The 27,775-nt window shown below is 47.4% G+C and overlaps 1 protein-coding gene across 1 annotated transcript in view; it reads right to left on the bottom strand.

Moving 5' to 3' along the window:
* Positions 1-27,775, bottom strand: part of CCDC141 (coiled-coil domain containing 141) — a 211,086-nt gene that overhangs the window by 24,999 nt on the left and 158,312 nt on the right. Inside the window, 3 exon segments of the mRNA XM_075001976.1 lie at positions 17,564-17,689; positions 24,410-24,522; positions 27,485-27,668. Of these exon segments, the coding sequence (XP_074858077.1) occupies positions 17,564-17,689; positions 24,410-24,522; positions 27,485-27,668 (423 nt within the window).

Genomic DNA, 27,775 nt, shown 5'->3' with positions numbered 1-27,775 from the left:
AAGCTGCCTCCCTCACCCCATCAGCGCAAAAATGGAGGAAAGTCTCCCCAACCCGATCCCTGCTGGCAGCAACAGCGAGCAGGACGGGAGGAGCGCACAGCCCCCAGCCACAGCAACAGCTGATCGGCGGCGGCACGGAGAGCCACGTGGAGGCGGCTCAGCCTCCGATAATCAAACAGCCACCCCGCACCGCAGGCAGGGCAGCGGCTAAACAAGCGCCGGTACCGGCGGCACCACAGGCAGTGGCACCGACCCCCGGGGAACCGGCGGTGCAGAGCGCACAGGCACACAGCTTGCAGGCACCGTCCATGAGCGTGCCGAGCGTGGCGCAGATGGGGCCGAGATCCCCTGCACGTCAGGGGGCGGAGCCACCCCCTCAAGGGAAGGGGAAGGCTGCACAGAAAACAAGGCGGCTGCAGAGTTGCTTTCTCTCAGCCTTCCGCTCATGCTGCAGACTCCAACTAGAAGGCAGGGGTCCCCCCTAGCCTACCTGGAGCCCCCGTCTCCATTTTTACAACCAGCCTCGCCCTGGCTGGGACCACCTTCACCCTTCTTGGGATTTGAGCTGCTGGGGTACTATCACAAATCGCTCTCTCCAGTGTCCCATGTCTCTCGATGATCTCGCTCCCCCAGATGCAGGGGGTGCGCACCAAGGGAGTGGTCCAGGTCACCTTCCCAAGAACAGTGCCCATGCTGCCATGGTCGTCCCTATCACGTGGTCACCGGCATTCTACCAGGGAAAGATCCCCACAGACGGTCCCGTATCCCCGAGGGCAATCGCGAACGGGGACAGAGACTCAAGTATCTCAGGGGGAACTGGTTATGGAACCCCGAGATTTTCCCTCGCAAGCTTCCAGCGAGCGGATGTACCATTCCCAACAGGAACTGGAAGGGTCCAGAGAGGCGTATCCTAGTGCTTCCTCGCTCTCCTCCCCGGACGAGGCTACGGCCCCGGGGGACGTCCATCCTCCGGACGATCTCAAACAGTTTCAAGAGCTGTTTAAAAGGGTGGCCTTCACGCAAGGGATCCAGAGAGCAGAGGTGCAAGAGAAACACCATAAGCTCCTCAAAAATCTGAGACCTCCGGCCTCCTCCAAAATAGCAATACTGCTTGACGAAGTAATCTTGGAGTCCGCCACTATTATATGGCAGACCCCTGTGACTATTCCGCCTGTCCACAAGAGAGCGGACAAGAAATACTTCGTGCCGGCGAAGGGCATGGAGTTCCTGTTCAGCCACCCACAGCCAAATTCCTTGGTGGTAGAGTCGTCGCAACAAAGATCAAAGACATCTCAATTCAAGACAGGGGGAACAGACAAAGATGCCAAGAAGCTAGAGCTGTTCAGCAGAAAGGTCTACTCCTCCTCCACACTACTGTTGCGAATGGCAAATTACTCAGCGCATCTAGCGAACCACAATTTCGACAACTACACTAGGTTAACCTCCCTCATGGACTCGCTTCCAGAGGACAAGAAACCGGTGCTCAAGGCCATCGTGCAAGAAGGCTACGCGGCCTCGAGGACGGGAGTTCAGATCGCCCTGGATGTTGCGGACACAGCAGCACGCTCCACAGCTACGGCAGTGGTGATGCGAAGGGAGTCCTGGCTCCAGACTTCGGGTATACCGAGGGACCTGCAGGCAAAGATCGTCGATCTTCCCTTCGACTCGCAGAAGCTGTTTGCTGAATCAACTGACTCGGTCCTTCATTCCAGTAAAGATTCAAGAGCCACACTTAGGACCCTGGGGATTTACACCCCTCCATACAGAAAGAAAAAGTACTACCCTCAACAAAGACGGTACCAGTACCAGCCACAGCGTCCCCAGTACCACAGGGGTTACGAGCAAGGGCGACATCAACAGCACCAGCAGTACAGAACTCCCAGGTGACGTTCCCAACAGAGCCAGGCGTCCTCGGGGCAGGGCCAAAGGCCACAAGTTTGACACACAGATCCAGGGCTGCTCCATCACTACCATCGCACAAGGTCATCCAAAGCGGTTATTCCACCATCGCCTCCGACCATTCTACAACCAGTGGCAAAGGATCACCACAGACAAATGGGTGCTGGAGATCATAGCCACGGGGTACGCCATCCCCTTCCAGTCGCTCCCACCGCCACGACCTCCACCCAGGCCCCACCTCCAGGAGGCCTCCCACGTAGCGAAGCTCAAGCAGGAGGTAGACCATCTCATGCTCATAGGGGCAGTGGAAAGAGTGCCGGAGCAACTGCAAGGGAAAGGGTTCTACTTGAGGTATTTCCTCACGGAGAAAAAGACAGGAGGCTGGAGGCCCATCTTAGATCTTCGAGGCCTCAACCGGTACCTGCGCAAGCAACGCTTTCAGATGATCACAATCGCCTCCATCCTTACGACACTAGACGATGGAGATTGGTTCGCAGCCCTCGACTTACAAGACATGTATTTTCACATAACTATCCATCCGGCTCACCGATGATTCCTCCGATTCATGGTACGCAAAGAACATTTTCAATACAAGGTCCTACCGTTTGGCCTCTCCTCGGCCCCCAGAGTCTTCACCAAGACCTTGGCAGTGGTGTCAGCCTACCTGCACAGACAGGGGGTATTTATATTCCCGTATCTGGACGACTGCCTACTCAAAGGGGCCTCGAAGGAGGAGGTACTACGCATGATACGCGTCACAGCAGGCACCTTCTCTTCGCTCGGCCTGGTTATCAATCTGGCAAAATCAAAGATAGACCCCACACAGGACATAGAGTTCATAGGGGCACGCATAAATTCTATTACAGCGAGAGTGTATCTTCCAGAGACACGCTTTCGGGCCATCGGCTCCCTCGTGCAAGTCATCACCTTCAGCCCTACGGTGCTGGTTCTGACGTGCTTACAGGTGCTGGGCCACATGGCAGCAGCGACGTTCGTAGTACAGAACGCTAGGTTACACATGCGCAGCATGCAGCACTGGCCGGCGAGCATATACAAACCGGCAGCACACACCGTTCACAGGGTGGTGTTGCCCACAACAGAGGTGCGCAAATCCCTGCAATGGTGGGTAAACCCCAAGAACTTGCTAACAGGGGTATCCTTCCACCAACCACAAATATCGGTTTTTCTTACTACAGATGCCTCCCTCATAGGGTGGGGAGCACACATGGGCGAAGAGGTGACGCAAGGACTGTGGTCCTCCACGGAGCAGTCACTGCACATAAATATACTGGAGCTCAGAGCAGTGTTCAACGCCTGCAGACACTTTCGAGACCATATACAGGACAAAGTAGTCGGGATCAGTACAGACAGTACCTCCACCATGTTTTATATAAATTGGCAAGGAGGAGCTTGGTCCCGTGCCTTATGTGCGGAAGCAGTCCAATTATGGAACTGGTGCATCGCCAACAATCTTGAAAGCCTCGTACTTACCAGGCGCTCACAATGTGAAGGCAGACCAGCTGAGCAGGCGTTTTGCACTCACGCACGAGTGGCAGATCCGTCCCGATCTGCTACGACCGATTTTTCACGCATGGGGTTTTCCCCAGATAGACCTGTTTGCCACTCAACACAACAAGAAGTGCCCACGATTCTGCTCCAGGGCAGGACTGGGACGGGGGTCCCTGGGGGACGCATTCGCAATCTCCTGGAGGGGCCCCCTGCTTTACGCTTTTCCTCCCACAGTGCTGATCCACAAAGTCTTGCAGAAAGCCAGGAGGGAAGGAGCCCGAATGATCCTGATAGTCCCAACGTGGGATCGACAGCAATGGTTCCCCCTACTCCTGCGCATGTCGGACCATCCACCGATGCCCCTGCCGGTGGCGCCGGATCTGCTCACGCAAGCCCAGGGGTCCATAGTGCATCCGCACCCCCAAGGCCTGCGACTACAAGCGTGGTTAATCCATGGCTCAGCTCCCGAGAGAGCACATGTATGGAGGAAGTGCAACAAGTCCTAGAAAGTAGCAGGAGGACTTCCACCAGGAAGACCTACAAGCAGAAATGGACTTGCTTCACGGCATGGTGTTCTACCAAACAGCTAGCCCCCCTTTCGGTGCCTATACCTGTAATATTAGAGTATCTACTGGACCTCAAGAGAGGAGGACTCTCACTATCCTCGTTAAAGGTCCACCTTGCTGCCATTTCGGCGTTCAGACACGAAGAGGAAGGGCACACGGTGTTCGCCCATCCCATGGTTACCAGGTTCCTCAAAGGGTTGGTAAACCTATACCCCCCTCGGAAACCGCTTCCACCTTCGTGGAACTTGGACCTGGTGCTTAATGCGCTAACGGGACCACCGTTCGAGCCTTTGGCCACGGTTTCCCTCTGCCTCCTTATGACAAAGACTACCTTTCTTCTCACAATCACGTCAGCTCGCAGGGTGAGCGAGCTTGCGGCAGTTATGGCAGCGCCACCCTGCACTGTTTTTTCCAAGGAGGCGGTAACCATACGGCTGCATCCAGCCTTTGTTCCTAAAGTTTCTTCTGAGTTTCACATTAACGAACCTATTGTTTTACCCTCGTTTTATCCAAAGCCTCATAACTCTAACAAAGAGGCGCGCCTACACCTCCTGGACGTGAGGAGGGCGCTAGCCTTCTATATAGACAGGACCAAGTCCGTCCGGAAAACGGATAGACTCCTGGTCTCTCTCGCTCCCAAATCGAAAGGAGAAGGTCTCTCTTCGCAGAGAATCTCGAAGCACATCGTATTCTGCATAAAAATGTGGTACGAACTCAAAAAGACTCCTTTACTGGCCACGCCCAGGGCTCATTCCACTAGGGCGGTGGTGGCATCAACAGCCTTTTTCAAGGGCGTTGCGCTAAAAGACATTTGCAGAGCGGCGACCTGGTCATCCTATGACACCTTCGCCAAGCACTATGCCCTTCACAGGGTATTCCAAGAGGATACCCGTCTCTCGACAGCGGTCCTCTCGGGGACAAGCTGCACATAATCCGATTACCCACCTCCTATCTTGGGTTACTGCTGGGTAGTCACCTAATGTGGAGCACCCCCAGGGACACTCGAAGAAGAAAGAAGGGTTACTCACCGTAGTAACGGTGGTTCTTCGAGATGTGTCCCCGTGGGTGCTCCACTACCCGCCCATCCTCCCCGCTTCGGATCTCTGTTCAGTGTTTTTCAGGAGCATCTGAGGCAGTTGGTCAAGGAACTGGTGGGGAGCGGATCGTGCACATGGCCAGGAGCGCGCAAGGGAGCGGCGTGCACCGGCGCATGTGCGGTCCGGCAGAAACTGCTTGGAAGATCCGATCTGCGGCGCCGGGCGAGCCCGACACCTAATGTGGAGCACCCATGGGGACACATCTCGAAGAACCACCGTTACTACAGTGAGTAACCTTTCTTACTCCTCTCCTAGCTCAGAATCCTCTTCTGCAGCCAAATCCCCCCCAGACCTCACAACTCTTCCTGCACCTCAATCCCCTGCCTCAGGTCACAACCCCCTTCTTCCTCCAAACTCTCTCCCAAGCCCCACACCTGTACTCCAGTCTCCTATTCAGTGCTCCCGCCTGTACCGAACTTGCAGCCCACACCCTGCACCCCCTCCATTAATGTAATAGAAATTAAAGCTCTTGATCACTTACCAAATTCTTACCACCGCCTTGAATGACATGGTTAAGCCATGAAGACAGAACTACAATGACAGAACTTTTCTATTGACCTAGCCTTCTGGAGAGGTGGACTAATGCCAAAGAAAGAACTGCTCCTGCTGGGGTAGAAAGTGTCTACACTGAAGCACTGCAGTTGTGTTCATGTAGCATTTGAAATATAGACAATTCCCTAGACTGTTTTTTTTAAATTGCTTCTGTGCATGGACTATCACTAGGGTTTTGTACAATGGTAAGTTCAAAAGCTTCAATCACATATCCATCCATCCATCCATCCATCCCACTACATTTGAACCAAAGCCTTCAAAAGGTATTTTGAGAGCACAACCCCTTGCTCGTTGTCCACTGCTGCTGCTAATACAAAATATTTCATCCATCAGCCAAGAGCATTCATTAATGTATATGTCTCCAATTTTTCATCACCTATATCCATCCTACCCAGACACTGTCACTAACAAATGAGCACATGATGTATGTGTGTATATGCACTGTTCTAGCTGCCATGGGTGCATCTGGATCCCCTTAGTATCCTGCAAGATAAGCATTCAATGACCATTTCAAATGATCTTTCCTTCTGCATCGTTGGTTAAGTGTTGCTCTGTTTGTAACTCCTTTTACTGATCTTTCACATGCAGTAAACAAGACAGTCAGCAGTAAAGAAAAAAATGGCTACCAAAAATATATCTGCCCAGACTGGATATCAGTTCTAATTCAGCACCAGCAACATAGGTTTGTTGTTCCACTCTGGCAGTTTGGCCAATGGAAGGCTGTGGAGATTCACGACACAGACATGTCAGTCTCTTTTGGTGAACTGAATGGAAAAAAGTAATTCTAATGTTTTATTCTGCTTGAAACAATTAATTTGATCATGAAATGAAATTCAGCTATGAGCTTAGAATTCATCCTCTAAAAACACTCGCCACTACTTTGATGGCAGCGACTGCCGGAGCTCCAGGCCCCTTTGAAATGCTTCAGAGCGCTGTGATGCCCCTCCACATGTGGCTCAGAGGGAGCATAGGTGGGGGCAGGCTAAATTCTTAAGCCTTACCCCTTCTCCCCGTAGCCAGACAGAACCCCCACTTTTCTCTACTCCATCTTGTCTCTCCTGGGTGCTTCAGAGCACCAAAGGGTTAAAGAAACAGCTCAGCCCTGGAATGCCCGAGAGCGCAGATGTGCTTATCTCAGGCACAGTCTTTTTGATGCCCCAGAGCAAAGCTGCAACAAGAAGACAATGGGCTAACAGACAGCCGGGCCTCAGACTGCCCTTGGCTAAGTACCATCAGTTGATTTGCCTACACAAACGTCCCAGACGGAGGAAAAATCTCCGGCCCATAAAGAAGGAATGCCCTAAAATTATCTCCACCCCACAGGTGTGAACCAGCCTTGTGAGAACCAGTGTCTTGAGACGAGTTAATTCAATTGGCATCTTTTGAGATAAGGAAGAGAGTACGTGACCCAATGGATATAAAGTAAGGGTCTGGCAGCCCCTGTAACTGAGCTCCAATTACCTCTACCTGCCGGTCAGGAGGTTCTTTGCCTCCTGAGGTCTTAGGGGACACCCATTCCTCGTTATTATTGCTTCTACCCGAGGGATTGAGTGAAAACGCTGGCCACGACACATTGGTAATGCAGGGGTGAGAATAAGACCTGTTAAGTGTATTGCTTTCCTTTTGTTTTCTTTGTGCACATTCAATAATAGATCTATGAATTGTTCTATGCTAGCTATTGGCAACTAAAGAACAAAGTGTAAAACTTGTAATCTTTGTAATAAAGTATATATCGTGTAAGCATGCAACAAAGTATATATCTTGTAATCTTATAACCATAAGAGTTAAGTCTCCTTAGTCAACAAATATGTAACTGGTTAAGTTGTAACCTGACTCTCCCCCTTACTGTGCAAGCCGAACACAAAACAAAGAACCCAGGTGCTTTTCAGCTGCATTAGCCTGGTCATTGGTGAAAGCATACTGAGAGCTGAGTGCTGAGTCGTGCTGCTTCCATAGAGCAGACTCTCTGGGGCACCTGTCAGCCACCCTGGCTGCCTGCTACGAAGGGACTTTCTCGTCCTAGCAGCTAAAGACTCGGGTGTGGGAAGCTCTCAGTGCAACCGTTGGGGCACCCGTCAGCTTGTCTTGGCTGCCCACTGCGAAGGGACTTTTCCTGTCCTAGCACTTAAAGACTCGGGTGTTAGGACCTTGAGGCATCCATCAGCCTGCTTGGGCTGCCCACTGCAAAGGGACTGTCTATCTTAGCAGTTAAAGACTCGGATGAAAATAAGGGCATAGGTGGTATTTCACCCGACCACTGGCTAACACTCCCCTTGGCTTCGCCCCTTCCAGGGCACAGAGCCAGGTCCCCCTTGTAGTTGTCGGCACTGCTGGCTAACTGGATATAGCCAACTCATTGGACCTTGTTGATATTGTTACATATAGCTGTTTCAACTTCAGTCATGCCCAGGTTTGCACCTCATTGAGCCCGGAGACTTTATCAGGGGTTCCAGAGACCAAGATCAGACCTCTTCACCAATCTATACAGTCTAACTTTGTTATTGAAGTACAAAGTCTGTGTGAAGGTTGAACCTTTCTAATCCAGAACTCTCTCATCTGTCAAACTCCATAATCCCACATGATTTTAGTTAGGTGAATGACCACTTATCACAGGTGTAGCAAAGCTTCCGATGGTCCCATAAAGTTTGTTTACAGCCACCAGTCCTGGCTCTCAGTGTTCTGTGCTATTATTTAGCTGTAATTTACCCCTAAATGTCTTCTAAGAGCTCAGTAAGCAGTGGAAGTGTTGGTAATGTATTAGAAAATATTGAATTCACTTCATCTGGCAAATTCTCTCATTTGGTACTGGTCAGATCATAGAATCATAGAATACTAGGACTGGAAGGGACCTTGAGAGGTCATTGAGTCCAGCCACCCACATCTCTGATAGACATTTATCTAACCTGTTCTTAAATATCTCCAGAGATGGAGGTTCCACAACCTCCCCAGGCAATTTATTCCAGTGTTTGATGACCCTGACAGTTAGGAAGTTTTTCCTAATGTCCAACCTAAGCCTCCCTTGTTGCATTGGCAACCTCCCTAAGCCCATTGCTTCTTGTTCTATCCTCAGAGGCCAAGAAGAACATGTTTTCTCCCTCCTCCTTATGACACCCTTTATGACACCCTGAAAACCGCTATCATGTCTCCCCTCAATCTTTTTTTTTTTCCAAACTAAACAAGCCCAGTTCTTTCAGCCTTTCGTCATAGGTCATGTTCTCTAAATCTTTGATCATTCTTGTTGCTCTTTTCTGGACCCTTTCCAATTTCTCCACCTCTTTCTTGAAATGCAGTGCCCAGAACTGGACACACTACTCCAATTGAGGCCTAACTGGCACAGAGTAGAGCGGAAGAATGACTTCTTGTATCTTGCTCACAACACACCTGTTAGTGCATCCCGGAATCATGTTTACTTCTTTTGCAACAGCATCATGCTGTTTACTCATATTTAGCTTGTGGTCCATTATAATCCTTGGATCCCTTTCTGCCATACTCCTTCCTAGACAGTTACTTCCCATTCTGTATGTGTGAAACTGATTGTTCCTTCCTAAGTTTACCTCAGACCATTTCTCCAATTTGTCCAGATCATTTTGAATTTTGACCCTATCCTCCAAAGCAGTTGCAACCCCTCCTAGCTTGGTATCATCTGCCAACTTAATAACTGTACTTTCTATGCCTATATCTAAATCATTGATGAAGATATTGAACCGAACTGCTCCCAAACAGACCCCTGCAGAACTCCACTTATTATACCTTTCCAGCAGGATTGAGAACCATTAATAACTACTCTCTGAGTATGGTTATCCAGCCAGAGTGTCCTGGAAGTGTTGGATGATAGAGGTTCAGCCTGTACTAAAATATTACCAGAGTGAGAAGAATATTAAAGCCTGAGCAGGCATATTTTGAAATTATAAGACTAAGTAATTTCTAAACAGTTCTGAATGAAATTATTGGCCCAGATCCTGAGTTCTGAGGTTTTGAGTGACCTAGAAAAACTAAAATCAGAGGGGTAGCCATGTTAGTCTGGATCTGCAAAAGCAATGAGGGGTCCTATGGCACCTTATAGACTAACAGAAATGTATGAGCATAAGCTTTCGTGGGCAAAGACCCACTTTGTCAGATGCTTATGCTCATATATTTCTGTTAGTCTACAAGGTGCCACAGGACCCCTCATTGCTTTTTCTAGAAAAACTAGATGTACGTAAGTCCATGGGTCTGGATTTAATGCACCCAAGGGTGCTGAGGGAATTGGCAGAGGTTATTGCTGAACCTTTGGCCATTATCTTTGGAGGCTCTTGGAGATTGGGGGAGATACCGGATGACTGCAAGAAGGCAAATGTAGAGCCCATCTTTAAAAAAGGAAAGAAGGACAATCCAGGGAACTTACAGACCGGTCAGCCTTACCTCAGTCCCTGGGAAAATAATGCAGGGAATCCATTTTGGAGCACTTGGAAGAGGGGAAAGTGATCAAAAGTAGCCAACATGGATTCACCAGGGACAAGTCCTGCCTGACCAATCTGATTAGCTTCTATGCTGAGGTAACAAGCTCTGTGGACAATGGGAAGTCAGTGGATGTGATATACCTTGACTTCAGCAATGTTTCTGATACAGTCTCCCACAACATTCTTGTCCATAAGTTAAGGAAATGTGGATTGAATCCTTGGACTATAAGATGGATAGAAAGCTGGCTTGATGGTCAGGCCCAATGGCTAGCGGTCAATGGCTCAATATCTGGATGGCGGTTGGTTTCAAGTGGAGTGCCGCAAGGCTCAGTTCTGGGGCCGTTATTATTCAACATCTTTATTAATGACCTGGATGAGGGACTGGATTGCACCCTCAGCAAGTTTGCGGATGACACAAAACTAGGGGGAGAGGTAGGTACGTTAGAGGGTAGAGAGAGAATCCAGAGTGACCTGGATAAATTGGAGGACCGAGCTAAAAGAAATGTAGTTCAACAAGAAGTGTAGAGTCCTGCACCTGGGGCAGAAGAATCCCAAGCATTGTTATAGGCTGGGAACTGACTGGCTCAGCAGCAGTATGATGGAAAGGGACCTAGGGGTTATGGTGGATGAAAAGCTGGATATGAATAAACAGTGTGCCCTTGTAGCCAAGAAGGCTAACAGCATACTAGAATGCACTAGGAGGAGCATTTCAAGCAGATCTATAGAAGTAGTTATTCCCCTCTATTCGGCACTGGTGAGGCCACATCTTGAATAGTGTCCAGTTTTGGGCCCCCAAGTATAAAAAGGATATGGATTTGCTGGAGTAGGTTCAGTGGAGGGCAACAAAAATGATTAAGGGTCTGGAGCACAAGACCTATGAGGACAGGCTGAGGGTTTGGGCTTGTTTAGTTTACAGAAGAGAAGACTTAGGGGTGATTTTATAGCAGCCTTCAACTTACTGAAGGGGAGCTCTAAAGAGGATGATGGGAGACTGTTCTCAGTGGTGTCAGATGGCAGAACAAGGAGTAATGGTCTGAAGCTGAAGAGGGAGAGGTGTAGGTTAGATATTAGGAAAAACTATTTCACCAGGAGGGTGGTGAAGTATTGGAATGCGTTGCCTAGAGAGATGGTGGATTGTCTATCCTTCAAGGTTTTTAAATCCCGGCTTGACAAGGTCCTGGCTGGGATGACTTAGTGGGGGTTGATCCTGCTTGAAGCAGGGGGCTGGTCTAGATGATCTCCTGAGGTACCTTCCAGCCCTATGATTCTGTGATCCTTCCCCATTCTAAGGTTGCTTTGTTCTACTCCATCTACATAAGGTGTCCCTGTTGCAGACAGAGGTTACAATGGAAAGGCCACACTAAAAAAAAAAAAAAATCTTTCAGTGGCAAGCAGCAGCTAGCTGGCCTAGGGATGGTATCACGAGAAAAAAAAACTCTGTAAATGAAGCTGTTCTGCAGCCCAGCCTATCTCCAGCAGGTGTAATGGTTGGTTGGTTGGTTGACAGGCCACTGGAATAAACAGAAGAATTCTTGAGGCTTCTAATTTAGAGAGGGAATTTGGGCCTGGTGTGCAACAGCCACAGAACTGAGAAGTATGAAGGTATGTATGCCACACCTAAGGGCCAAAAGCATGATTTGGAAGCCTGCATATTGATACTAAAACAATTTAGTGGAACTGAGATCCAAAATTTTGGGTGAATCCCTGACTCCATTGAAATCTATAGCAAAACTCCCACTAATTTCAATCACGTCAATATTAAAAAATGGAGCACAGGCAAGACTTGATATTGAAATGGGAGTAACACTCAGTATACCCAATTCATCAGCAGAAAGGAGGACATTTGTTTTTAAACAAACAGAGCTTAAAATTAGCTGTATTATCTGGAATAACAGAGAGTTGGTGGGACAACTCATATGAGTGAAACGCTATCATGGAAGGTTATAAACTGTTCAGGAAGGCGAGAAAAGGTGGAGGAGTTGCACTACATATTAGACAGTGGTATGATTTCTGAGAGATCCAGTATCAATCAGGAGAAAAAACTGGTGAGAATCTTTGGGTTACGGTTAGAGATGGAAGTAACAAGCATGATGTTGTGGTGTGGATCAATTATGGACCACCAGATGAGGTAGATAAGGTTTTCTTTGGACAATTAATGGAAGCTGCCAAGTCACAGGCTGTGGTTCTCATAGGGCATGTCACAGACAATGCAGAAAGTTTTTGGAGAATGTTGGAGACAACTTCCTGGTGCAAGTGCTGAAGGACCCAACTGGGGTCATGTGCAACTTGAGCTGCTGCTCACGAACAGGGAGAAACTAGTATGAGAATTAGATGTGGGTGGCAACCTAGGCAGCAGGGGTCCTTAGATAGTGGATTTCTGGATCCTGAGAAAAAGAAAGAAGAGCAGCAGAATATGGACCCTGGACTTCAGAAAAGCAGATTTTGACTCCCTCAGGGAATTGATGGGCCAGATCCCCTGGGAAGCTAACAGGAGAGGCAAGAGTGTCCAGGAGAGCTGGCTGTGTTTTTCAGGCTATGTCTACACTAGAGCATAAAGTTAATTTCAAGGGACTTAGCTTGATTTTATAATGTGATTGTCTTCACTGCAAATACCAATAGGTAGATTTTAAGGGGCTCTAAAGTCGACTTTTTTGCCCCACCCTTCTCAGGAGGTATAATGTCAAGCTCAAATGTAGAAGGTCACATTAATGCTAGTGTGGAAATAGTATTATTTTAAATTGATTTTATTGGCCTCTAGAGGTATCTCAGAGGCATCCCACAATGTCCCCAGTGTGTCTGTTCTGGCCATTTTCACCTTTGCTCTCCAAGTATGCAGCAAGTTGGTGACTGGAAGCCTGGTAACTTGATTTCATTTTTTTTCCAGCCAGCATGACTAGCAGACCTCAGAAGTGCACCTCAGGAGCAATCACATCTAGCCATGAGTTCCCAGGGTTGCAAAAGAGCCATCAGGAGATCCAGGACCTCATTTCTGTTGGCGCGGGGTGGGGTGGGGGAAATGAACCTGTGCTGAATAAACTGCAAACCAGCAAAAGAAATGCAGGCATTTATGGGAAGGTTTCCAAGGGCACCCTGGAAAAAAGTAATACCAGGGACAATCAGCAGTGCTGGGTGAAAATCAAAGGGCTCAGGCAGGCATGTCAGAAGGTGAGAGAAGCCAACACGCAGTCTGGATCATCTCCCAAAACATGCCATTTTTATGAGCAGCTTGATGCAATTTTGGGAAAGGACCCACCACAGTCACCAAGACCTGCCTGGACTCCTCAGGAGACCCTGCTTGGCTCTCCTGTGAGAGCAGCAAGGATGGGGAGACAGAGGCTGATAAGATGAGGAAGACACTGTGCAGGCCAGTCAGCAGATGTACGAGGAAGCTCGTCCTGCCAGCAGCCAGGAACTCTTCATCACCTTAGAGGTAGTCCCCTTATTGCAGGTTGCTACAGAGTATAGCAATGCTGTAGAGAGCTCTTCTGATGAGTATATTTTTTAAACTGCTGGGATGAGTTGGACCTATGCATCCACAGCCCAGGGTCCCTAGAAGAGCTTCTTAATATTTCTGGGGATGGAGTTCTTATTCTTTGTGGGGATCTCCATAAAGGTGTCTGACAAGTATGTTTTAATTTCTGACATGGGTTTTTGGAGACAACCGATTTATTCCTGTTTCCATGATAGCACACCTTGCCACGCCAAGCCACCAGCAAGTAATCTGGCACCACAAGGCGCCACATAGCAGTCTTGCAACTTTTCCAGCCCTGTTCCCCCAGAGTCTGAGCACATTTTCTTTTTCATTCTGTGTTATTGTTAGGAGGCTGATGTCCCTTTCTGAAACCTAGATGAAGCATGGGGAGTTTCATGAAAGTTTGTCGTTTCCTATTATCAGGCTGCTCCCTGTCCCTTTAAATTTCCACGGACTGTCCGACCACACCACCTGTGGGTTGCATGCTCTCCTGGACCCCTCCCGCCCCCCTGCTGCTCATGTGCTCTCTGGAACTCTCCCATCCCCCACCAACCACATGGCTGCAAACAAATTATGAGGAGGTGCCGAGAAAGGTTTTTGGGTTTTTTTTTCAGGCTTTACAATTCACAGCAGCTCCCCCTCTCAACCCACCATGTGGCCAGCCGGCTTGTCCCCTTTCTCCCCATCACATGGCTGCCAGGCTGTGCAGACCCTGCTTCTGGACACCGGCATGTCCAGCATGGGCTTTGCATGTTATAAACGGCTTTTCCCCTGTGCAGGATTTCGGAGAAGATACAGAGAAAGTTTTTTTCCTGTGGTTTATATTTTACATGGTTGCCCTCAAATCTGCCATGTGACTGACAGGTTGTCTCTCCTCCCTCACTTAGCAACCAGAATCTTACCTTGTCTGCAATGAAATGGTCTGGAGAAGTTGTTGCTTCTCTTGTGCAGAGATTGATTCATTGTGAGCCTTAAGAAGCCAAAAGTGGCCTTATAAAACAAAAGTTGCAGTGATTATCCAGCAGACACCCGTTCATTGTATGGGTCTGTGCATTGTGTCACGTTTAAAAATTGTATCTAAATTTTGACCTTGACTGTCTTCAGCAGGCAGTGCAAGTGGGAGTGACAGGCTCTCTGTGATGCGCCACAAGAAAAGAACAAAGCAGGACCCCATCCTGCAACAGGTGCAAGAGACCCAGAAGGTGTGAGCCCAAGTCACTGCTGATAGAAAGTAAACACAGCAATGGCGGCAAAGGATGTTCCAGCATAGGGTCCAGGAGTCAGCGGAGCTCCTGTTAGCTGACAGAGAACAGACCAATATCCTCCGGTCCCTGCCGGAACTGCAGACAGCCCCGCTCCACGGAATGCACAATCATACAGCCTCCTCATCATGTTGCCCAGCCTCCCTTTGTTGGGGGCCCTGAATGTGGGAGGGCGGAGGGCAAAGACAGTCTCAAGGTCCACTCACAGGACCTCTCCACACTGCAAAAGTCTCATCTTCCTCTACACATGATGGCAAGACTCCATTTCTTTTTACCACCCCCTAACCATTACCCCCTAAATAAAAAACAATGCAGTTGTGAAAGCCATAGTGTAGTTTATTGGCTAACATGGGGTGGGGTGCAGTTGGAGGTGCTTTCATAAAGGTTAAGCACGCATCTGAGGTAGGCTTGGGGGGGCAGGGTCACAGTAGTTAAATGCAGCAGATTCATGTGGCTCTTTGTTCATTCATAATACTATTTTTCAAAGTGTCTCTGATTTCCTTTGCATCTGCATGTGTTTGCTGATTGACTTTATGTCTGGCTGTTCATAAACACTGCCCAGGACATCTGCCTCTGTCCTCCAGGCTGGCATGAAATTTTCTCCTTTTCCGCTTTTGCTTTGCAAATATTATGGATCATAGAGCACGCTGCAACCACAGCAGCACTGGCTTCCCAGAAGTCAATTTTGCACTGGCTCAGCCTGTAGTTGAAGTGGTCCTTGCTGCGGTCCAAGGTGCCTGTATATAGCTTCATAAGCCAAGGAAGCAGAGGGCAAGCTGGGTCATCCATTATCACTATGGGCATCTCCACAGTTCCAGTCTTGATTTTCTGGTCTGGGAAGAAAGTCCCATCCTGGAGCTTTCTATACATCCCACATAGATGTCACTGAAATTACTTTTGTGATCCACCAGTTCCTGCAACATCATAGAAAAATACTCGTAGCTGTTTATGTACTCTGAGGCCAGGTGGTCTGGGGCCAGGATCGGGATGTGTGTTCCCTCTCTTGCCCGACAGCATTTAGGAACCGCCCCCCTGGCAGCAAAACTATCCACCATGCCCTGCACAAGTCCCAGAGTAACGGTCTTTTGCAGCAGAAGGGCGTCGATTGCTTCGGCTACCTGGATCACTGCAAGCCCCACTGTAGATCTGCCCACCCCTAATTGATTTCCGTCTGACCAGTAGCTGTTGGGTATTGCAATCTTCTATAGAGCAATTGCCACTTGTTTGTGAACTGTCAAATCAGGTCTCATTTTGGTACCACTGTACTGCAGGGCAAGGCAAAGCGAATTACAATGTTCCATAAAAGTAGCCTTGCACATGAAGAAGATCTGCAACTACTAACTCCAAAACCATGCTGTCCCGTCATTGTGTTCTGGTTTCACATCTCCAGAATCAGTGCTCCAGCGAATGCAGTGCATCCAGGACAGCTAGCAAATGTGCAGTTCTGATCTCCAGTCCTTCAACGCGATCCGAATCAGCATCAGCATCCTCCTCATTCTCCCACGGGCTTTCTCTAATAAAATACTGCAGGACACTTCTGGAAGTGTTCATAAAACACTGTGTAATGGCTCTAAGCCGCTCAAGATCCATGCTAGCACTACGCAACAGTGTCAGAAGGGGGCCTCTGGAAAAGTGACATGAAATTCCTTTGGTTGTTTGTTTTCAAACAGCAGGGGGAAGTGGGGACAATGAGGAAAGTGCACTCTGGGATGATGACATGAGACACCCACAACCCCTCGCGGCTCATTTTTTTCCCCTAACACATTGGAACAAAAATCCAGAATGCAAGGTGGCTGTAGGCACTGTGGGATAAGTACCTACAGTGCACTGCTGACAGAAAAACTTAACGAAGGCTCTCCTGACCACTGGTAACTACGTTTGCTGCCCTGCCCTGAGCTAGGGCTTGAGCTCTCCTGAATTGTCTTAAATTGCTTGTTTGCTGCTCTGCCCTGAGCTAGGGCCCAAGTGCATTGAGACCATGTGTTTGCTGCCCTGACCTAGGGCTAGGCCCGTATTGAGGCTATTTCCCCCACGGCCCACCTGAAGCAGTTTGGGTGTCTGGACTAATCCCCCCATTGCTCACCTGATGCAGGGCTGGGCAGCTGAACTCTTGTCCCCCGCCAATCTGAAGTCAGGTTGGGCTAAAAAACTATTCCCTCGGGGGGTTGTTTTGGTATCTGCAGCTGTGTGGCAGATTGGCCAGCCACTGACCCAGAGGTGCAGGAACCCCTCTGGGAGCCAACCCAGCTATAAAAATCATAACAACAGTAACCCCTTCCTATTATCCTCATGAGCATTACTGTATTGTAAATGGACATTACAGAGTCACACTTTACTCATAGGAAGGTGGATGCGTGGAATGTCTCATTAGAAACCTTCCATGTACAGTCCCCTGGAAAACAGGGAGAGGAGTAAAAAGAAGCAGACAGAGATGATAGCGGCAAGGAAGAGAAATGGAGAAGAGACATCTATTGACTCAAAATGGATATCAAAATTCCACTGAGGAGAATGTGACAGTCTCACCTCTGAACAGTGGTTGAGAAGAGGATCAAAGGAGAGGAGGAAGGAAGCAGAGCAAGCTAGACAAGAGATAAGGGTAGGGAGAGGAGAAAATTGAAAGTGAAGAGAGGGGGAAGAATTACACTAATCATGTCCATGCTGAAGGAGGCTTCCAGCCAGCTGAAGTGACAAAGCACAGACCTGTCAGCAATGCACCAAAAAAAAAAAGTAGTTTACACACAGTTCCAGTGCAGAAAAGATTACTAACCTCTCGTTCTGCTTTGGTAACTTCCCTATATGTCTCCTGCCTGTTTCTTCCTTGTTTTCTTTGTGTAGTTGCTGACTCTTCAACAAAACCAGCTGTATCAGGTGTTTTTTCTTTTAACACGTCCTCCTGTTATATAAAAGGAAACTTCAGTGATGGAGCACTGCAAAGCAGTAGCTGACTTTTTGTTAGGCTAAGATCCTGTACATGGTCCACGCTGCTTCCCACAGCTCCCAGTGACTGGGAATCGTGATCCATGGGCAATGTGAGATGACATGGCCAGACCTGTGGAGGCGCAAGTGCTGATGGCCCACCAGAAGTTAATCCTGGTGAACTGCCTCTGGCTTCCTCCTTAACCCAGGGTGGGCAGCAGCTCTCCTCTCTTTCAAACAAGTTTCACCTCTGACACTATTCCTTTTGACTAATTAGAACTTATTTCTCTGAATGTTTTAAGAGTATTACTGAAATAGGTTACAGTGATTAGCTAAGAGTATCTGACGGTCTGTAGCTAAGAACCTGACTTGCTTTGTATTTGATATTACAGTAAACCCTTATATAATACAACAGTTATTGTCCCAGCAAACTGTGTGTTATACAAAAACGCATTATATAAACTCAAGAATAAACAGGAAAAATAGCATTATGTTCCCAGACGTGACACAATTATACATGTTGCGGGTGCAGGAGGAGGTGGGGAATACAAGCTCCGGGAGGGATTTGGGGTGTATGAGGGTGCCCATGGCAGGGGACTGGAGCATGGGAGAGGGCTTGGGGTGCTAGATCCAAGTAGCATTGACCTTAGGCAGCCTCCTGTGAGATGCTCCTTGGCCTGCTGATACTGGTGAAGGTGCAGCTGGGTGGCTCCAAGCACTACCCCATCCCTCCCTGAGCGCTGACTGCAGAGATGACGCCTGCATGGAGAGGCAGCATACAGAACCACCTGGCCAAGCCTCAACCTCCACCAGGAACAGCAAGCCCAAGGTTAGCATCCCTTGGACCTAGCACCCCAAATACCCTCCTGTGCCCCAAGTCCCTGCTGTGATCACCCTCCCGCTCCCAAACTGCCTCCTGTGAGCATGGGCTATATAAAAATATTGCGCACAACATAAAAATGTGTCACTAAAGAGTTTACTGTATTTATTAACCTATCCAGTTTTACAAAACAAAGTCTCTGCAAGTGAGAGACTCTCATTCTACAAGCTGGGTGCCTAGTTTTTACATGAAAGCATACAAAAAATACAAAAGGACTTCCAATCAACTAATCAGCCCAATCCTCGGTCCATGCTTTCCATAACAGCGTGAAAAAAGAGAAAAATATGAATAATTCATAAATGTGTAATACAATTAGCCTGTTTTAAAACACAATTCTATGTTGACAAACCAGTCATAAACCTCCATGTTGAAGACTATTCTTTAATGAACTTCCTTCTAAAATGGATGTTTACTTGGTACCTTCAAGAAAGGTTTTGACAGATACCCAGGTTCAAAGGAGGAATACTGAGGAAGAATTAACTGTCTTTTAAAATATATAGTGAGAAGTCAAGTTACTTGTGTATTTCAGTTCCCTGTATCCATGTCAAAATAGTTATTTGAAATAACTTAGCAGCCTTTGAAATGTCCACATGCAAATTAAGAGGACATCTAAGGCTATGTCTAGATTGTCAGGTTTTGCTGGCAGAAGTTCATGTTGGAAGATATCTCGCAACTAAACTTCTGTTGACAGATCACATCCAGACAGCAAGCCGCATTGAAAGAGTGATCTGCTCTGTCGACAGAGATCGGCCAGACAGCCCAGCTGCTCTCTCATCAAAACCACCACCCAGAACCATGTCAGCCTGGGCTGAAAGGTCACCTGTGCAGGTCAGCCGTTGCCAGAACTCTGCAAAGATGGGCACTTAAAGGGACCCCTCCAGACAACAGCTCCTTGACCCTTCTGCAGGCTTGTCTAGCCCTATGACGGACAGCAGAGCTCTCACTGTGCCCACTGTGCTTGCCCTGCATTTGGGGACAACACAGCCCTGGGTCCCTGGATGCCATGCTGGTGGAGCTGCCCCTGGGCTTGCAGTGGTCCCACATTGACATGCTGCATCTGGGACTGAACTTTCTGGCATCTGCCCTCCTGTTCCTCACCAAGGGCAAGCCTGACAGCACCTTCAGGGATGGCACCCTGGCTGCAGGACTTGCACCCCTGCATGCCACCCCACCCAGTACACAGGTGACTTTGGAGGCACCACACCAGTTCAGACTGGTGGGACCGGCTGGCAATGGAGCAGTGGACTGACCAGCAGTGGCTCCAAAACTTCCACACAGGAGGATACCTTCTTGGAACTCTATGCCTGGATTGCCTTTGCCCTCCAGAGACATGACACCCAGCTGTGGCCCACCACCCGCAGGGAGAAGCAGGTTGCAATTGCCCTCTTGAAGGTCGCCACCCTCAACAGCTGCTGGTCGGTGGGCAACCAGTTTGGCGTGGGGAAGTCCACTGCCAGGGTCCCCCTCATGGAGGTAACACACTCTTGGGCAGCAGTCTGTGCACAGGGAAGGCGGGGAAGGGCATACCACTAAAGGGGGGCCCTCAGGAAGCAAGATTGTGGTGATGAAAGGTGTAGTTGGTGTGAGGGGGAAGCCCTGTCTCTGCGGGACTATGCTGTCACATCTGCACAGAGCCCTGCTTCTGAGGGAGGGCTCCCTGAAAGCTCCAGGGGGAGCAGACAGGAGAGGGCTGGGGGGCCCCCAGGGCCCAAGTACTCTCTCCTTCAGTCCCTGTCTTGTGTTCCATTACCTCCCTCTACAAGCTGTGACGGCCATCAGCTCGATCCTGTTGTGGAGGGTCATCTGCCTGAAGGACCTTGAGCATGTCATGGCCAGATTTGCTGCTCTGGGTTTCCCACACTTTGTCAGAGCTATTGATGGGACCCAAAACCTGATCAGCACCCCAGAGCATAGCACAGCCAAGTACATCAACCACAAGGGCTTCTTCTCTATGGTGCTGCAGGCTGTGGTCAACCACTGTGGACAGTTCATGGACATTTGCATCAGATAGGCAGCTGGGCACATGACACGTGCGTGTTCCGCCACACCAGCCTGTGCCAGAGGCTGGAGGCAAGCACGTTCATCCCCCATCATGAGCTGGTGGTTGACGATGTGGAGATCCCAGTCTGCATTGTGGGGGATGTGGCCTACCCCTTCATGCCGTGGCTGATGAAGCCTATTCCTGCCAGCTGGACCCCAGCTCGGAACTACTCAATACCTGCCTGAACTATGCCAGGATGCAGGCCAAGTGCACCTTCAGCTGTCTCAAGGCATAGTTCAGGTGCCTGCTCACCCACCTTAACGTGGGGGACTGCAACATCCACCAGGTTGTGGGGGCTGCTTGTGTCCTGCCCAACATTAAGAGGGAAAGGAAGGCCATGATCTCTGGGCTGGATCAGGAGGGGGCCCACCTCTTCAAGCCTCAGGAAGGGTCCTGGGAGCCATGAGACTGCTCCCTCAGGTTCCCTCCTGCTCAGCCATAGGGGCAACACTGTCAGAAAGGTGCAGCTGTGATGGTATTGAAACAGCAGATGGTAGCTCTGCTGCTCTCAAGCTCTCAGCTTCCTGCAACAGGGTTCACTGGGCTTCCTGTGGCTTTAAGAAAGGCCAGAGGCAGGAACCATAGAGAGCTGATTATTGTGAACAGGGTGTCCACTGGGATACCTGTGCAGTGTCCTGGAGGCTTTTTCTGTGGACAGATCTCTGTTGACAGTATTGTTCTTCCTTGTGGCCAGTGGGGTACAGTTGTCGACAGAAGCACTGTGGTTCTGTTGACTTACTGTCGATAGACGTGCTTCACAATCTGGATGCTCCCCAGCTTTTGTCAACAAAACAGCCATTTAGTTGACAAAACCCTGCAATCTACACATAGTCTAAAAGGCTTCCTTGTCAAGAGACAAGAAATAATGAGCTGAATTAAGTGTGCTTTAATTTGGAAAATTATTAACTCACCAATAATGCACAATCACAACAGTGTCCAAACATTGTAATTAAGAGGTTTAGACATCTGAACACAAAGCCTTAGAGTGAAAATTGAGTTATAGGAGGTATAAAGGGGACAGGCAAATATCTGGCCCGTTTCTCTACCTCTGGGAAAAAAACAAACAAAAGCCAAAGATAAACATGCTGGGGGAATAAGCTGTCAGTATGAAGGTAAGTGAATTACTGAGATATAAAATGTATTTGCCAAAAAAGAGTCTGTTAAAAAGAGCTATGCTAGAAGCTGACTGTCACTTGGGTCAAGCTATCCCTAGGTAACAATATTACACTTTTCTTTACAGCCATTCTATATCTTTCAAAAGCACAAATGTTGGAACATCTGGAAAGGAAAAGTTACAGGATCCAGCTGTTTTCCCACTTCCACATAATTCTTCACCATTCAGGGACACCCCCACAACCTCAGTTTGTTTCCTAAAATTTGCAAAACTAGATGCAACAGGTGAAAACAAAAGAATTGCTAGGATTTTAAAATTCTTTTTCATTCAAAGGATCCAGTTTAAATTCAGTTGATACATAAAATCTTCACGAAGGAGAAATGCTCTGAGAGATCCTATGAGGTCCATTAAAGGGAGCTCCTGTTCTGCAGATGATAGCAAGGCTATTGGAGAAAGCTATAAAAAGGGGAGATTTGTCTACATTGACAAACTTTGCTCTCATTCACATTCCCTAATACTGTTCTGGCAGTGCAAAAAGGTGTTCATTTAAATGAGGATTAGATCCTTGAATCATTAGGACCTTAAAAACCTAGATCAATAGCTTAATGTTTACAGGGATAAAAGCTTCCACCTTTCTATGTCCCTAGCCCTCCCTGCCTCCTTTAATTCCCTGCAATCCTTTCCATTCCCCTCATTTTGCCTTCTACTTCATCCTCCAGGCATTGCCATTTTCCCAGCTCCGTGCCCTTAGCCGTGCCCACCCAACCCCTACACTTCCTGTTCTCTTACCTGCCTCTCCTTGACTCTTCATAAGTGAGGCCTAAATTGTAGCCCCTGATAGTGGGGAAGGGACGTGAAGAAAAGGAAACACAAAACAATAGGTAGGATACATGCAAATCTGAACAGAGCATTTTACCACCTTCGTTTCATTTATAAGCAATCACAGGCAAAGCTCTTTTCAGCCTGGTACAAAAAAGACAAAACTCTCAGTTTCTCATTTGCTCTAAGTTGTGGTGTGGCCCTGGGGAAAGAAGATGCTGGTTGTTTCACTCAGGGCTTCTGTCCATACCTTGTAAGCCTCTTCTTTTTAGGTTTGCTCTAAAAAATTCCTAGTTAATCCACTCCCTGTGTGCCATAGTCTAAGGTGACACCCCTTCCTAAGTGTGTTTATATGATGTATCTTTTTGTAATTCAGGAGGCCAGGATTGGTTAGGGGAACTACAGAGACTATCTTCAACAAGACCAACAAAGCAAAATAAATCTGGTGGCAAAGGTATGATAAAATTTCAAAAAAAAGTTAAGAAGGTGCTCAAAAAAGTAAAAACCAGGGAAACATTTTAACTTCAAACTTCTCCAAACTTCCAAGAAAAAAATCATCATAAAGTACGATTTAGTATGTGAATTTTTGAGGGTTTTTCTTTTGGGAAAAATTGGACTCATAACAGAAAACTAGCTTCAGGCTAATCTGCAGAAAACTCTTTCATATCCAGCATGCTGTCATCAGGAACTCTCAAATGACTGACATTTTCGTCATAAGTAAATTTTAGTTACATTTTCCGTAAGTACAGTAGGGTCTCAACATTCATGAGGATTCTGTGTTGAGAACCCTCGCAAATGTTGAATTTCTCAAATATGGCAGCCACTCCCCACCAGGAGCCCAGCTTCCGGGGCTCCTGCTGGGAGCCCCAACGAGGTGGTGGCTGCTGGGGCTCCCTGCCCTGGGGTCCTTGGGAAGTGGCGGCTGCCGGCACTCCCTGCCCCAGAGCCCCGGAAAGCGGCGGCTGCTGGAGCTCTCTGCCTGGTGCCATGGATAAGTGGCTGCCTGTGAATAACTGAATTTGTGAACCTTAAGTTCGCGAATGTTGAGACTCTACTATACAGTATAGTGAAAGTAAATACAAAAAAATAGAGCAAATATAGTTGAAGTTATATTGTACAATACTACTGTTGTTGGAAAATAAAGTATTCTGCATACATTTTTGTTTGTTTCTTAATATTTACTGTTGTTTTTCTTTAGTGTTATGCATTGATAGGTATACCTCTCTCTTAGTCACAATATTTGAATATCTGGCAACCTCCCAGTTGCAGGGCTGCCAGATATGAAAGAATTTACTGCACAGAGTGACTACTGCAATTCCATAATTCCTGCATAATCAAGATATTGTCACTAAAGAGTTATGGCTAAATAAGTAAGTTTATCAGAGTGTTAGGTTAGAAATACTGTTGTTCTGCGTTAGTGTTTACTTTATCTGTTTGCTAAACTGCAATGACTCCTTTTAACACAGTTCGACAACAATTTTTGGTGGAAGGTGGAGAGAAGCCAAGACTGTTTGACATTGCTGGAAGTAAGGCACTGAAATCTTGTGACATCAAAGGAAGTGGAAACAGGAGAAAAGGTACTTAAACTGAATTTCTTCCTCAAAAGCTGCTTGAGAGCTCTAATTGAAGTCAGAAGGAACTACTGGGAGAGTTTCAAAGGCCAGGAGGATGGTAGTTTTTAGACACTGCATAATATTTGGAAAAACAGAGCTCATTTTGTAAAAATCTGTCATTAAGTAGTACAGTTTCCCTCAAATTGGCTTACTATAGCTTCTTAACACGTAAAATTACATAAGCTATTTTAAAATTGTCAAGATATATTCTCCAAATAAAATGAAATTACCACAATCTGTTCTTCAAGCTCTCCTAAAGAGTTACACAATTCATCAACAGACTCAGCTACTTCTTTGTGTTTTGCTATTGTTCTCTCAATATATTTCCTTCCTTCTTCAAAACCTGCAACAGAAAACAAACAACACTAACATGAAACCAATATAATGTTATATCAGACAAATAATTGCCCTTTTCTGTAGGCTCCGTTGTATTGCATTAGCTTTACAGTATAGAATGGAGTCCTAACTTAAAGCTTTATGGTTATGGATCTTCATATTTGGAGTCTTTTGGATCAATTCTCCACTGACTAAATAATATCACTGAACATCTGACAACTAACTTGTAAGGGAAAATGGACTCTAAGTTTCTCTAGGGCTAGCAGCTCTTTTATTCAGCCAGGGAAGACTTAAAAGCAGTTTTTTTCAGTCCAAAATTTACACTCTCCTGCTTGATAAGGGGGAATAAAGAGTTAAGGAGATGAAGAGCCCTTCTCAACAAAACGGAGTACAGAATGTGAAGCAATCCCCACAGCATTTCTGGCTAATTGGTGTCAAGAAGAGACTGTTCTCCACCTTCTAGTCCACAGGATTTAGGCTTGAAATGGTGGGTGTGGCAGAGGGACAGTGTCTGAAGACCGCTCCACATGTAATTTTCCACACTGAAAATACTGTAAATTTGCAGAGTATCTGAGTGTACATTAAAAATGTAATTTCTCCATTTGGCTCACCAGTTTTCACTAAGCAGGCTGGACTGGAGATACCTCTTTTCCCAGCAAGGATGACATAGTATGAGCTCCTCTCATCTAGGACTTTAATGCCAATTCACAGGCTACATGGCAGATGATTAGATGGCTTAATTAAGGGGGGGCTGGAGCAATGGATGGTCTCTTCATGCCTTTTTTGCTATCAGTTAAGTGTTTATTTTGACGAGTTTGAGGCTTGTGCCCTGGACTTTTATTTTCTTTATGCTGCCCAGTTGTGCGGTTTGGTTCCCCGGTCTTCAACAAGCTACGATGCCAAATATATTTTCTGAGAATTTGGGTCACACATTAACAGCGCTGAATTTATAAAGAACTCAGGACCTAATTTTAAAGGAACTCCTCATTGTGCACCCTCGGTGCTTGTGCATGCAGCCGTTTGCACATGCACACGCACACCTGGTACTTCTGCATGTAGCCATTGTGCAAGTGCATATTTCCTTTGCAGAAACTGGCACGTCTGCACTGTTTATAGACTTTGAAAAATGTGTCCCTCGGGTCCCTCATTTATGTGATTAACAACTATGGTTGTAGTAACAGAGAGGTAGCCATGTTAGTCTGTACTCCAACAAGACAAGCCAGCAGGAATGTAGCACATTAAAGACTAGCAAAATGATTTATTCGGTGCTGAGCTCTCGTGGGACAGACCCACTTCTTCAGATCAAGCTCATCACCGAATTAACTATGGTTATGAATCTCTTGAGCATTCATAATCAAGTTTTATTGTGCACAGGTGGACGTGGTAAGTTCTAACTAGCCCACAACATTAAGCAGATGAGAGCTGTACGAACCAGATTTTCTGAGGGGCTTCCAGAATGCCCTCCAGTTAGAGCCTATTAAATAAAGTAACTAGCACAAGTTCACCCAGCAAGTCACAAGGAGAGACCGGAAGAGAATCCAGATGCCCAGGTCAATTCTGAAAATTCTCTACTTCTAACGCCTGGGTCTGTGCTTGAATCCCTAAACCGCAATCTTCCCTTCTATCAGTGTAACACACAGAGAGCAATCTGCCAGCTACTACATTGAAGGGACAAGGTGGATGAGGGTGATATCTTTTACTGAACCAACTCTGTTGGGAAAGAAGACAAGCTCATCTCTCTAATACCCTGGGATAGACAGAGCATCACCAACACTGCATACAGCTATGCACATGGCATACACAAAAATGCAATAATCTAATGCCCTTTGTCAGTGCTCGGTGCTGGCTGCCAGGGTTTCCCCGAGCCCCAGAGACAGATCACCAGGGCTGGAGCTGCTGGTGGGGCTCCTCACCCTAGCCAGATGCCAGGGTCCCCACCAACCCCAGCCAGATTCCTGTGGCTGGAGCTGCTGGTGGGGCTCTGTGCCCCAGCTGATTCCCAGTTCCAGGGCTGCCAGGCTTTCTCCATCTCAGAGTGTGGCCCCTGCTGGCTCCCGGCCCCAGGGCTGCTGGGGTTTCCACGCCAAACTGGGTCCCCAGGGCTGGAGCTTCCCACCACCCACACAACTGACTCCCCACCACCCAGCCAGGTTCTCACAGCTGGGGCTCCTGGTGGCACCCCAGCCAGCTCCCAGCCATGGGGCTGGTGCGGTCCCCCTGCCCTCCAGTCAGGAATTTTGGCTGGGGCTGCTGATGCAATGTACAGTCCCATACCAGCACAAAAAGGCCTGCCCTTAGTTATACACACTGTTAATGTAAAATATGCATTGAGTTCAAAATTGATAGCTTTAAAATACTTCAACTTCCTAAATGTTCCTGTTACAAAACACAGAGAACCTTAAAGTCTTAATTCTAACCTCATAAAAACTTCAAGGATGTTTAATTTAAAGATCGGGTAACTCAGACTGCAGCTAGAAAAGCAAATGGTCCCTGAACTTTCCAGAATTTAATTTCTAAATTATGGGTTTTAACCCTTAGTTCTGCAGTACCTCAGAACATTTTGTTCCCTGCAAGCCTGGAGGTGGGAGGCCTTTTCTGAGCTGTGCGAAGAACAGGGATTGCAGCTGATTTCAGCTCCTCCTCTCCTTTAGTTAAGAGGTAAGGAAGGGAACCACAAGGGCTTGATCCAAGGTGCTGTACAGAAGAGACTCAGGTGGGCCACTGTTCTATGTGGATTTATAGGAGGTAGGGATTTTATACGCTGTTCAGTAAAGAGCACCCACGCTGTTGGCTTCTAGAAAATTGGATACTTCTAAAGCAAGTGACCGTCAATACTTTCAAACAGCGTTTGATGTGAACCTGATGATATGTTATAGGGATTAAACATTCCCTTGCTTTCTCCTATCTCAAACTCTTCTGTTTGCATGTGGTCAACAGCACATCACTAAGCATCTTAGGGGAGTTCTCACCATATAAACGTTTAGCGAGGTCAGTAATCTGCTGAATTCTTTCCTCTTGTTGAGAAACTGTAGGGTTCATAAACTTAGTGAACTGCTTGTAGAGAATTGCCACTGCTTCCTTTGTTTTACACTCTGCAGAATACTTCCCAACTCTAACAATCGTAGCACTTATTTCTTCATACCAAAACTGATACTGGCAGGTATTGGAGATGGAAAAAAACATAGCATTACGAAATGGATACAACAAAATTCCATAAAAATCAAATATTGGCAATAAGAGCTCTTGTGCAGTATGTTTGT

Source organism: Carettochelys insculpta, chromosome 8, assembly GCF_033958435.1.
Source record: "Carettochelys insculpta isolate YL-2023 chromosome 8, ASM3395843v1, whole genome shotgun sequence".
NCBI classification, from domain to species: Eukaryota; Metazoa; Chordata; order Testudines; family Carettochelyidae; genus Carettochelys; species Carettochelys insculpta.
The sequence above is the reverse complement of the archived record's forward strand: the minus strand, read 5'-3'. Positions and strand labels throughout refer to the sequence as shown.